Here is a 13,883-nt window from a genome sequence, read left to right on the forward strand (position 1 = left end):
TCTCTTGCGTTTCCTTTTCTTTCTATGGATGTAACTTTGTAAGGAGTTAAAATTGACACATTTCTACACGGTCCCCAAAATTGTTAAGTCACTAGGAAAGCGACCCTGGAAGGCAGGGTCACAGGCTGGATTTTTGGTGAATGTAATTAACATATTTGAATATCATAACAATTTTGGTAAACATTATTAGATGGAAGAACAGTCAGTTGACATTTTTGTCTCTAATTTCCTAGCAAACAGTGAAGATGCCATCATTTTCTCGCAATAAGAGGAATGAATGCGACCAGGTACTTACTGCAGTAGTCCCAGGGCAGTGTGGGGATTGGCATTCACCGCTCATCCGGTTTGGAATTAAAACATCATCCCAGCACGATGGACCCTTTGGGAAAAAACAACAAGATATTCTTATATGAGTTATAATAGAAATGTTCTCCTTAAGCCATTTTCTAAACTATGTCCGCTTGTATTACAACATAATAGTGAAATTCGTGGGGTACAATTTTCAAAGTGTGGTCTGCAGACTCTGGGGTTCCTCCTGACTCTTTCAACAGATCTGCTAGGTCAAAACTATATTCATCAATATACAAAGACTGTATTTGACGTTTTGCTCCAAATATGTTCATTTTCCACTTGTAGCCTTCCCCTAGGGCTGAGGTTAAATGCTGCCTTACTAGAAAGGCCATCCCTGACTTTGCTCCACTTCGCTGTCTGCCCTTCCGGGCTTCCTTTTCTTCATAATAATTATCACCACCGTCCCGCCCAACCCCACTAATGCAGTGGCCCAGCACAGAGCAAGGGCTGTCTGTCCCTACTGACCACAGCTACACAAAAGCCAACTTGGTCTACTCTGTTCCCTGAGGCATCCTAACACCTACAGAAGGGCCTGGCATCGAGGGGGTGCTCAGCAAACTTTCCTAGGCATCAAAGAAATAAAAATTCAAATAACAGCAACACTTCTTTTAAATTAGAGAAGATCACTTAAAATGAATTATCAGTGTCAATGATTGCATTTCTATTGTTTATGCTTTCCAGTCTGGGGTATTTTGTCATGGCAGTCCTGGCAGACAAATAGAGGGGCTATGGAAATGTTTTTTATCATGACTGTGCTGGTGGCTTTATGTTGTTATGTACTTGTCAGAACTCCTCAAATTGTACCCTTCAAATGGAGGAAGTCTATTTACACAAATTATTCTCAATAAAGTGAGTGAGGAAAAAAATGAACTGAGAAGTTGACAAGGAAACTCAATAAGAGACAGAGAATCTCTGTAGCAAATGTTGCTTTAAAAAGTGAATATAAATATCTCACTCCATACAGAAAAATAAAGGGAACATCTTTATAACCTTGGAACAGGTAGAACTTCCTTGTAAGGACACAGAAGACTCTAACCCCACATAAAGAAATGTATAAATTGAATTTCAATGAATATTAAAGCTCATCAAAAACACTAAAATATGAATATACAAGCCACAGACTTGGGAAATATTAATAATACATATAATTGTCAAATAATCTCAGAGCTAATATAAAGAACACATTAATAATATAGACACAAACACATAAGTTAAAAATACGCAAAAAATTTGAACAGGCTATTCACAAAACAAGACGTATAAGTTGCCAATAATTATATAAAACGATGGTCAACATCATTAATAATCAGGAAAATGGAAGTTAAAATCACAAGATACAATTTCACTTGACTTCACATCTTAGCCACTATCATAATACTAAATGTCAGTGAGGATAAAGATTAACAAACACTCTCACATGTAATTGGTGGAAATGTAAAACAACTAATTTGAAAGTGGTTTTGGATTTTCTTTCTTTCTTTCTTTCTTTTTTTTTTTTTTGATACAGAGTTTCACTCAGTCGCCCAGGCTGGAGTGCAGTGGCGAGATCTCCGCTCACTGCAAACTCTGCCTCCTGGGTTCAAGTGATTCTCCTGCCTCAGCCTTCCGAGTAGCTAGGATTACAGGAATGCACCACCGCACCCGGCTAATTTTTGAATTTTTAGTAGACCCGGGGTCTCACCACATTGGCCAGGCTGGTCTGGAACTCCTGACGTCAAAAGATCCGCCTGCCTCGGCCTCTCATAGTTGGGATTACAGGCTAGAGCCGCAGCGCCCAGCCCTGGAATTTCTTATTATGTTAAACATAACTATGACTCAGCACTGTCACTCCAAGGTGTTGGTCCAAGGAAAATGAGAATATATGCACACATACAGCAACATAGACTCGTATAAGAATCTAACATCACAGCCTTACTCATGTTAACCCAAACCTGGAGACAAGCAAATGTCCTTTGACAGTGACTAGAATAAACTATGGGGTATCACACAATAGCACAGACTCAGAAATGAAAAGAGATCTACTGAGTTACACAACAATACGTCATATTTACAGAACAACAGAAGTGTCCTGTAGAAACTTCTACTTGTCCTTTTCATCATCCACTTTTTTTTCTCTCCTGTTTGTAATATACATAGTGCATCTCGAACCACAAGTTTAGGTTATACACAGCAGAGCAACAATATCGAAAGAGTCTGGGTTCCTGTCACCATGAAGTGCCATAGCAGCCTTGAACCACCGGTGTAAATTTTCACATGAGAGAAAAACTGAACTGTCACATTACATACGTCACTGTTACTTTGAATTTTTAAGATGTTCACTGTCAAACCCAATGGTCACTATTATTACAATTAAATTAACTGTTTTCATAGAAAAATCAATGGAACACACAAAACAGTAACAATATTCTATGATCTAAAAACCAACAAGAATTTTCTTTCACATACATGAGGATGTTGACATAGGAAGATAAACAAGTCGATTGGAAGACAAAAGTAAAATATTACTTATAATATATCAGGGAATAAAACCTTATTTATAAGTTCACGAGTTTTTACAATTATAGAAGTTGACCAGGAAACCCTAACTTTTAAGAAATCATTGATCATTTTGATGAAAATCTTTACCAAATGTGTTCTAGAGTCCATCCTTATTTCAGCAGATCACATGTGACATGCACATGATGACTTAGCTTTCTAAAAAGAGCAATTGTATAATGAATACATGCCACTTGCCAGAAGCCACAGTTAATACCATATGTACCTTATCTCTGGTGACCCAGAAACAAAGCAAGGCAGGCGGTACCACAGCCTGTTTTACAGATGGAGAGACTAAGGTTTGGAGATGCTAAGAGATATGTCCAAGGCTACAAGTTTCAAAGTAACAAAGTCAATTTATCATAGAAGTATTTGTTGTTTTGTTTACTTTTCAGACACAGTTTTTAAAAAATACAGGTCAAATGAGTAAGCTTTTTTTATTTACTGTTTTTACCATGAAATATAGTGATATCCTTGCTAACTATATCTCTGTCCTTCAGAGGCAGATGTCAGACAGACATCACCATCATGCCAGGATGGTGGACACTTTCCTATCTGGTGGGTAGGAAATTAGTAACTAAATTTACTAATTATGAAAAGAGGCACCAAGTTAAGATTTTGCTACAAGAAATCTGTATGGACATACATTTTTGGAATATATATCAATATCTTTACATACCTTTGGCCTCTTTGCTTATAACCTACTTTTCTTTTATTTATTTATTTTACTATACTTCTATTAAGTTCCAGGTACATGTGCACAATGTGCAGATTTGTTACATATGTATACATGTGCCATGTTGGTGTGCTGCACCCATTAACTCGTCATTTACATTAGGCATATCTCCTAATGCTATCCCTCCCCGCTCCCCCCTCCCCACAATAGGCCCTGGTGTGTGATGTTCCCCTTCCTGAGTCCAAGTGATCTCATCGTTCAGTTCCCACCTATGAGTGAGAACATGCGATGTTTGGTTTTCTGTTCTTGCGATAGTTTGCTCAGAATGATGGTTTCCAGCTGCATCCATGTCCCTACAAAGGACACGAACTCATCCTTCTTTATGGCTGCATAGTATTCCATGGTGTATATGTGCCACATTTTCTTAATCCAGTCTGTCACTGATGGACATTTGGGTTGATTCCAAGTCTTTGCTATTGTGATAAACATATGTGTGAATGTGTCTTTATAGCAGCATGATTTGTAATCCTTTGGGTATATACCCAGTAATGGGATTGCTGGGTCAAATGGCATTTCTAGTTCTAGATCCTTGAGGAATTGCCACATTGTTTCCAACAATGGCTGAACTAGTTTACACTCCCACCAACAGTGTAAAAGTGTTCCTATTTCTCCACACCCTCTCCAGCACCTGTTGTTTCCTGACCTCTTAATGACTGCCATTCTAACCGGTGTGAGATAGTATCTCATTGTGGTTTTGATTTGCATTTCTCTGATGGCCAGTGATGATGAGCATTTTTTCATGTGTCTGTTGGCTGTATAAATGTCTTCTTTTGAGAAGTGTCTATTCATATCCTTTGCCCACTTTTTGATGGGGTTGTTTGCTTTTTTCTTGTAAATTTTATTGAGTTCTTTGTAGGTTCTGAATATTAGCCCTTTGTCATACGAGTAGATTGAAAAAGTTTTCTCCTATTCTGTAGGTTGCCTCTTCACTCTGATGGTAGTTTCTTTTGCTGTGCAGAAGCTCTTTAGTTTAATTAGATCCCATTTGTCAATTTTGACATTTGTTGCCATTGCTTTTGGTGTTTTAGACATGAAGTCCTTGTCCATGCCTATGTCCTGAATGGTATTACCTAGGTTTTCTTCTAGGGTTTTTATGGTTTTAGGTCTAACATTTAAGTCTCTAATCCATCTTGAATTAATTTTCATATAAGGAGTAAGGAAAGGATCCAATTTCAGCTTTCTACTTACGGCTAGCCAATTTTCCCAGCACCATTTATTAAATAGGGAATCCTTTCCCTATTGCTTGTTTTTCTCAGGTTTCTCAAAGATCTGATGGCTGGAGATGTGTAGTATTATTTCTGAGGGTTCTGTTCTGTTCCATTGGTCTATATCTCTGTTTTGGTACCAGTACCATGCTGTTTTGGTTACTGTAGCCTTGTAGTATAGTTTGAAGTCAGCGTGATGCCTCCAGCTTTGTTCTTTCGGCTTAAGATTGTCTTGGCAATGCGGGCTCTCTTTTGGTTCCATATGAACTTTAAAGCAGTTTTTTCCAATTCTGTGCAGAAAGTCATTGGTAGGTGAATGGGGATGGCATTTAATCTATAAATGTTGGGCAGTATGGCCATTTTCACGATATTGATTCTTCCTATCCATGAGCATGGTATGTTCTTCCATTTGTTTGTGTCCTCTTTTATTTCACTGAGCAGTGGTTTGTAGTTCTCCTTGAAGAGGTCCTTCATATCCCTTGTAAGGTGGATTCCTAGGTATTTTATTTTCTTTGAAGCAGTTGAGAATGGGAGTTCATTCATGATTTGGCTCTCTGTTTGTCTGTTATTGGTGTAAAAGAATGCTTGTGATTTTTTTCACATTAATTTTGTATCCTGAGACTTTGCTGAAGTTGCTCATCAGCTTAAGGAGATTTTGGGCTGAGACAATGGGGTTTTCCAAATATACAATCATGTCATCTGCAAACAGGGACAATTTGACTTCTTCTTTTCCTAACTGAATACCCTTGATTTCTTTCTCTTGCCTGATTGCCCTAGCCAGAACTTCCAACACTATGTTGAATAGGAGTGGTGAGAGAGGGCATCCCTGTCTTATGCCAGTTTTCAAAGGGAATGCTTCCAGTTTTTGCCCATTCAGTATGATATTGGCTGTGGGTTTGTCATAAATAGCTCTCATTATTTTGAGATACGTTCCATCAATACCGAATTTATTGAGAGTTTTTAGCATGAAGGACTGTTGAATATTGTCAAAGGCCTTTCCTGTATCTATTGAGATAATAATGTGGTTTTTGTCTTCGGTTCTGTTTATATGCTGGATTACGTTTATTGATTTGTGTATGTTGAACCAGCCTTGCATCCCAGGGATGAAGCCCACTTGACCATGGTGGATAAGCTTTTTGATGTGCTGCTGGATTCGGTTTGCCGGTATTTTATCGAGGATTTTTGCATCGATGTTCATCAGGGATATTGGTCTAAAATTCTCTTTTTTTGTTGTGTCTCTGCCAGGCTTTGGTATCAGGATGATGTTGGCCTCATAAAATGAGTTAGGGAGGATTCCCTCTTTTTCTATTGATTGGAATAGCTTCAGAAGGAATGGTACCAGCTCCTCCTCGTACCTCTGAAATGGGGGCACAGACAGCACCAAACACCTTCCTAGTGGATCAGGTCTTCTTAGCCTCATCTCTTGTCACTCTATTCCCAGCATTTTCCCCACTTTCTGACAATGTGGCCCATTTTGATTTTCCTTTATTGTTATTCAAAATACCTCAGTAATATATTCTTTATTAAAGGCCTTTAGATAATTTAAATAACATGAAACAGTAGCGTATCTCAAGGAATATAGTTTACAGACACATAAGCAATACAACAGCACTAATTCTGCTGGTTCTCCGATAGTCATTAGGATCCCTCTTAAATTTCCATCAGGACTTGGGCATGTGAAGACAGTATCTGTGAACTTATCAGTGGCTTCACTGAATTTCTTTTTCTTTTTCTTTTCTTTTCTTTTTTTTTTTTTTGAGATGGAGTCTCGAGCTGTTGCCCAGGTGGGAGTGCAGTGGCACGATCTTGGCAAATTGCAACCTCCGTCTCCCAGTTTCAAGCAATTCTCGTGCCTCAGCCTCCAAGTAGCTGGGATTACAGGCACATGGCACTACATCCATATAAAAAATAATACATACAACTGTATACATACATACAAAAAAATAAAATCCACACAAAAAAATAATTTTTGTATTTTTTCAGTAGAGATGGGGTTTTACCATGCTGGCAAGCCTGGTCTTTAACTCCTGACTTTAAGTGATCTGCCTACCTCAGACTCCCAAAGTACTAGGATTACAGGCTTGAACCACCACAGTCAACCTATTTTACTTAATTACTCTAGTTTCTCAAAGACACCCTTCATTCTTCCTAGTGTTTGAAATCACTACCAAATACTATCATAAAGTTCTGAAAGAGCATTAATTGTTTCTAATTTCAAGTCACTGATTTATTAATTCCTTCAACAAATAATCAGCATCTAATAAGTGACACACATTTTGCTGGATTGTGGATATGGAATACTGAAAAAGACTTTGAACATCAGGAGGATAAAAGTGATTAAACAGGCTGGGCGTGGTGGTTCATGCCTGTAATCCCAGCTACTTGGGAGGCTCAGGTAGTGGAATCGCTTGAACCCGGAAGGCAGAGCTTGCAGTGAGCCGAGATCGTGCCACTGCACTCCAGCCTGGGCAAGAGGGTGAGACTCCATCTCAAAAAAATAAAAAATAAAAAATAAATAAATAAATAAACAGGCAATTAATACTTAGATTCTTTGAGCATAAATTGGAGGGATGAGAGACTTCGACTTCTGAGGGAGCTGTGTTTTAAGCTGAGAGCAGAGGAATGAGGAGCATCAGGTTTTGCAGGAAGAAGAAGTATTGTGAGCATGGAGAACAGGAGCAAATTCCACCAGCCCTGAGAATGACTCTTGGAATATAGATCCCAAACAAGATGATTTCTCAGATACTGACAATCCATAAATAGTCCATTTTTATTAGTGCAATTCCCTAAATATCTCCATCCATACCACTAGTCTTGATAACAAAATTCAATTATGACGGAGATGTGAATGTAATGTATACAAGTTCCTGATGTCACAGCAATGAGGATGTCAACATGATAAACAGTGGTTTTGTGTCTTGGTATCAGAATGACTGGGTTTCGAATCTAATGGTCACTACCAGCCAGGTAAGGATGGGGGTGTTTCTGAACATCAATTTGATGATATATAATGTGGAAATAACAATTGCACCTAACAAACAGAACTGGTCGTTAAATGAGATAAAGCAGTTAGCAAAATACCACACACAGAGTGAATATTAGTGCATACACTGAATAACCACAGTAGGAGAACAATGTGATCATGGAAAGAACTCAGTAGAGAAAGACTCAGAAGATCTATATTCAGGATGTAATCTCACTTGAGCTTCACCTCATTGATTTAACATCTTCATGACTCACTATCTTATCTGTAAAATGTGGGTACAGCTCAGGGTCAAATAAGATAACAAATGAGCTAATAATGTGAAAACCCATTGAAGCTATAGCAAACAGGTCACACAGGCATTAGTAAATGAATGAATGGAGCAAGGGGTAGTCTTGAAACCATCTGATAGGAGAGAGAAGTGGACTCACGCTTACCGCACTTCATAACAACCCCAAACCTGGGGCCACTTTGAAGTAAAAGTGAACTTAAAACAATGCTGCCGCTGCTGTTGGCCTCAGCGTTAACCAGAGCAAGCGTCTATTCCTGTATTGATCACTCAGTACTGCCGAGTTAACTCAATGGTGGCCTAACTTGAACATCTCAGCTGGTATTGAAGGTTTTCCCAAGTACTACCTCTATAGCTTTGGGTTTCCTGTTTTGTTATGTTTTGTTTTGTTTTGTTTGTGTGTTTTCCGAGACAGGGTCTCGCTCTGTCGCCCAGGCTGGGGTGCAGTTGCGCGATATGGCTCACTGCAGCCAAAACTTCCCGGACTCAAGCGATCCTCCCACTTCAGCCCCCTGAGTAGCTGGACTCCAGGCGTGCTCCACCACACCCGGCTAATTTTTATATTTTTTGTGTAGACAGGGTTTCAGAATGTTGGCCAGGCTGGTGTGGAACGCCTGGGCTCAAGCTGTCTGCCTGCCTTGGCCTCCCAAAGTGCTGGGATTACAGGCTTGATGCCCTGCCCCAGCCTTCTACAGCTTTTAAAACAATATTGTAGATAATTCACTTCCAACACGAAAATGGATTTGGTATCATAAAAAGCAAGCATTTCATAATCTAATCTCAATACCAGAATTTACCCACTCTGAGAAAATTATCACGAGAGAAAAAAGTCACATCACTTAAGAATATTTCTCATTAGTGTAAGTGAAGTGACTTCCTCCACGAACATGCAGCTCCACTGGGTTTTGACACAGTCGATCACCACCATTATTTACCGAGTCCCTCCATGCAGGGTGCACCCATGTTAAACGCATGAAATGCCAATGACCTGTTTTCCCTTTTACAACTTCCAGTCACCAGACTATTCCTGAACCACAAGATGCCTTCAATTATATTACTATGTGTTGACAGCCTTGCTGTAGGTACATTACAGGGATAGCAGAATTTAAATAGCAGTGATTTTTGTTGTTGTTCCGTTTCATAGAATTTAAACAATGGAGACAATAAAGCCTTACAGATCTGGTGATTCACATTAACGCACTCTTAACAGATTTAATTTAGGAGAACCATATGATTATCTTCATCTGTTCAAGCTTCCTTTACTAAAAATAATCTGGCTGTTGCATGGAGGAAAGTTTGCCGTAGCTCAGATTAGAGGCAGTTTCAGGCAGCAAAATATGTTTCTAGCTGTTGAGATGGTAGCACTCATTTCAATTCAAGGCATGTAAATCTATTTGAATAACATTTATTATCATATAAAGATTCATAGTTATCTCAGCTGGCTTTATTATCTTGATAATTATGACTGGAACTCAACTATGCTTATTAAATGAGATAAGAAGTTTATTAGATTTCTAGTGAATGCCCAGATACCATCATCATCATAGAAATATTACTATTTAGTTCTCAAAATTAAGCTTTATGAATAACACATCACATTTCGGTGTGTACTATAGTACTCTAAATCCCCAACTAAAACTTAACTCAATCGCCCACATTTACTTTTCAGAAACGGAAAGGTACAAATAACATTGGATTACGGTTAAAATTATAAAAAGTTCCCATTGTATTTATTTCTATTGCTTTTATATAACGTACTGCCCATGAATATGTATCATCAATCTGGGCTATCTTGACCACTGGAGAAAATCTCAACGTTTTGGAGTGGTGTAGGTGAGAAAGGCATGTAGCACTGAATGAAGTGAGAAGCTGGCTAGATTATGACTTAGCAGGGACTATAAGGAAAAGAGTTTTTCAAGAGTCTTAAAGGGCAACAGAACTTAGGCCCCCCAATGAAACATTAAACACGTATGTAACAAGCAGGATTCCAACCAACTCAGAGCTAATGATGCTACCACATATTTATAAGGTACATTTATCCCCTATCTTTTCACTGGACTGTACATATTGCGGGCAGGGGTTCTTATTCTTGCCCCTTACTGTCCTGGGGTTTGCAGACATAAAAAGAGAAAGCCTTTTTTTTTTTTTCTTTTAGACAGAGTCTCGCTCTGTTGCCCAGGCTGGAATGCAGTGGTGTGACCTTGGCTCACTGCAACCTTCATCTCCTGGGTTCAAGTGATTCTCCTGCCTCAGCCTCTCTAGTAGCTGAGATTATTGGCATGTGCCCCCACATCCACTTAATTTTTGTATTTTTAGTAGAGATGGGGTTTCACCATGTTGGCCAGACTGGTCTTGAACTCCTGACCTCAAGTGATCCGCCCGCATCGGCCTCCCAAAGTGCTGGGATTACAGGTGTGAGCCACTGCGTCCAGGCGAGGAAGGCCTTCTTAATCCAAAAAAGGTTTGGCCAAAACAAGAGTCACTTTGTCCTTGGACAAGTATGTTGGCAAAGACATATATGTTTTTTAATTTGTTTATTTTGTTTTAACATGGTCTGGTTTAATACACATTATATAGATGTGTATCAGTGAAATTTCCCTCTGAGCCTTTTCACTTCCAGATATTCCATGCCTCTTTCTTGTTTCCTCTCTTCTATCTTTCCCTCTGATTGTGTTATAATCAAAGTCCAATTACCTCTAAAAATCATACAGGCCTGTTTCTTCATGATCTAATCAGAGAGAAGAGGAAGTCTTAATTTTAGATTAAAGCTAACTGAATTTGTAGTTATCTGGGCATTCTTATCAAGGATTTAAACCAGCTACAGTTTATTCTGAAAGTATTTTAAGTTTCTCACAGGTTTCTGCAAGAATTTCCCCAAATTATTATTTTATCATTTATCCTCCTTTTTGATCGATGTTTTGGACTTAAGAAAAGCAACTTCTCTTAAAATTGTTCTATCAATGTACATGGATTTCATCAAATGAAGTGGAAAAGATTGGTGCTGAAGAACAAATAAGCTCTTGGTTATAAATCATTGACATTCTTAACTTTTTGAAATAGTAATACTTTCAGGGGAACAATTTTCTTCCCCCACATGCCTCTCTTTGCTCAGAGAACTGCAGCTCCCACCTTCTTCAGTACCCGCCTCACTCACTCATCCACAACGTCGTCCATAAACTCTCTGCATGATGAGTGCGTCACTTCAGCCAGAGGGAAGAGAGTGGGCAGGCTGCTGGGACTGCAAACCTGTGCTCAAATTCCCCAGACTACCTTCACCAGTCACATGGCAGACATGGAGGCTGGTGACCCAACATCCATTTCCCTCTTGGTTCAAAAGTTGAAAGGATACACTTTATTGATATCCCAACACCTCGTGTAGTACCACAACTGCTACCTGTGAGCACAGCTATGGCTGAAAATATCAGCAATCCTTTGCGTGCTAGAACAATATGCATATTGTTCTTTAGCTTGGGTGCCTTCATTGCCTGTATCTTCTACTGACTTCAATATTGGCCTATTCTACTGCTCTGAAAAGCAAACCTCATCCCACTAGCTGCAAACTCACTGATATCTGTTTCCGTTCCCAGCATACCAAACGCTCCCCGCCAGGACAGTTCTACAGTACCGTTACACATCACATAATGACATTTTGGTCAACAACAGATAGCATATTCACAGTCGTCCCATAAGATTATAATGGGGCTGAAAAATTTCTATCACCTAGTAACAGCCTAGCCATCATAACGTCACAGCACAATGCATTACTCACTTGTTTGTGGTGATGCAGGTGTAAACAAACCTACTGTACTTCCAGTTGTACAAAAGTATAGCATGCACAGTCATGCACAGCACATAATACTTGATAATGACAACAAATGACAATGTAACTGGTTTACGTATTTATCATCATTTTATATTATTTTAACATATACTCATATATATATTTAAAGTGGACTGCAAAATAGCCTGAGACAGGTCCTACAGGAGGTATCCAGAAGAAGGCATGGTTATCCTCAGAGATGACAGCTCCATGCATGACGTTGCCCCTGAAGACCTTCCAAGAGGACAACATGTGGAGATGGAAGACAGTGATATTGATAGGCTAATTTACATGTTTGTCTTTTCATTTTAACAACAACAACAAATGTTTAAATGGCAATAAATAAAACAATGGGCCCAGCGCGGTGGTTCACACTTCTAATCCCAGTACTTTGGGAGGCCTGTAGTCCCAGCTACCTGGGGAGGCTGAGGCAGGAGAATGGTGTGAACCCGGGAGGTGGAGCCTGCAGTGAGCTGAGATCGCGCCACTGTACTCCAGCCTGGGCGACAGAGCGAGACTCTGTCTCAAAAAATCAAATCAAATCAAATAAAATTTAAAAAAAGAAAAAAAAAAAAAAGCTACGCTAAGCTAAGGTTAATTTATTACTGAAGAAGAAATTTATTGTAGGCTAAGTGTTAAGTATACATAAAGTCTGCAGCAGTGTACAATAATGTCCTAGGCCTTCCCATTCATACACAGTTCACTCACTGATTCACCCAGAGCAACTGAGAGTACTGCAAGTTCTATTCATATCCAGGGGTATTAAAAAAATTCTTTTTTAAATCTTTTATACTATATTTTTACTGTACCTTTTCTGTTTATGTATATTTAGATGCACAAATTATTACCACTGTGTTACTGTTACCTACAGTATTCAATATAGTAACATGCTGTCCACGTTCACCGCCTCGGAGCAATAGGCAGGCCTATTCTACCGCTCTGAAAGCCTAGTGTCTGGTAGGCTACAGCATCTAGCTGTGTCTAAGCACACGCTGTGATGTTCACACAATGACGAAATCACCTAACAACACATTGTTAGAACCTATCCCACCACAGTTCAGCAATGTGTGACTGTACTTCCACTGCCCCATGCATGTTTGCCACTTAATGGCTGTTTATTTTATTGATGGAGCAAAATTAGTGCAAGTAAAATAGAGGGACCTAGAGGAAGTCTCTTGTAAATTGCCTATGATTATTAGCTGAATATTCTTTCAAAATAGCCCATCCCACCACTCCCACTATTAATTTTATCTATTCCATGAATAATTTTTAACAAAAATGAAAAATCCAGGATGGTTTATGTAAGGAAAAAATTAAGAGTTTTTTTTTTAAATGTTTATTTTTTAATTCATGGCTGGGGGTTGTGGCTCAGGCCTGTAATCCCAGAACTTTCAGAGGCCGAGGCGGGTGGATCACCTGAGGTCAGGAGTTCAAGACCAGCCTGGCCAATGTGGTGAAACCCTGTCTCTACTAAAAATACAAAAATTAGTCAGTCATGGTGACATTTGCCTGTAATCCCAGCTAACTCAAGAGGCTGAGGCAGGATAATCACTTGAACTCGGGAGGCAGAGGTTGCAGTGAGCCAAGATCATACCACTGCACACCAGCCTGGGCAACAGAGGGAGACTCTCTCTCTAAAAAAAAAAATACATATTTTTTATTCACAATACTAGCATATACCAGATTTCAACTGATTGTAGCATATGGGATAAGTTGAAATTTGATATTCCATAAGCCTGTGAGTCTTTTATGTTAACAGCTCAAATTGGCTTCATTAAAATTATGTATGTTATCAGCCAACAGATCATGGGTTCTCAGCATCTGAAGAAATTCAACATTCTCTCATTTTTCATAGTTTTAACTTCTCATGACTTTAGTGCATGGATATATTTGCTCAGTTGTATCCTATGGCTTCTAACATCTGATTATGCTTCTTGAAATGAGTCTGAAAGCTGAGGCATGTT

The 13,883-nt window shown here is 39.1% G+C and overlaps 1 protein-coding gene across 4 annotated transcripts in view; it reads right to left on the reverse strand.

The window, feature by feature from the left end:
- Window positions 1-13,883, reverse strand: part of PRKN (parkin RBR E3 ubiquitin protein ligase) — a 1,413,696-nt gene that overhangs the window by 737,714 nt on the left and 662,099 nt on the right. For all 4 annotated transcript variants that reach the window (XM_021936901.1, XM_017957438.1, XM_017957437.1 and 1 more), the window contains one exon: window positions 296-379. In XM_021936901.1, coding sequence (XP_021792593.1) covers window positions 296-379 — 84 coding nt within the window. The remainder of the gene's footprint in view (window positions 1-295; window positions 380-13,883) is intronic.

The sequence above is a fragment of the Papio anubis genome, chromosome 6, assembly GCF_008728515.1.
Source record: "Papio anubis isolate 15944 chromosome 6, Panubis1.0, whole genome shotgun sequence".
Taxonomy (NCBI): Eukaryota; Metazoa; Chordata; class Mammalia; order Primates; family Cercopithecidae; genus Papio; species Papio anubis.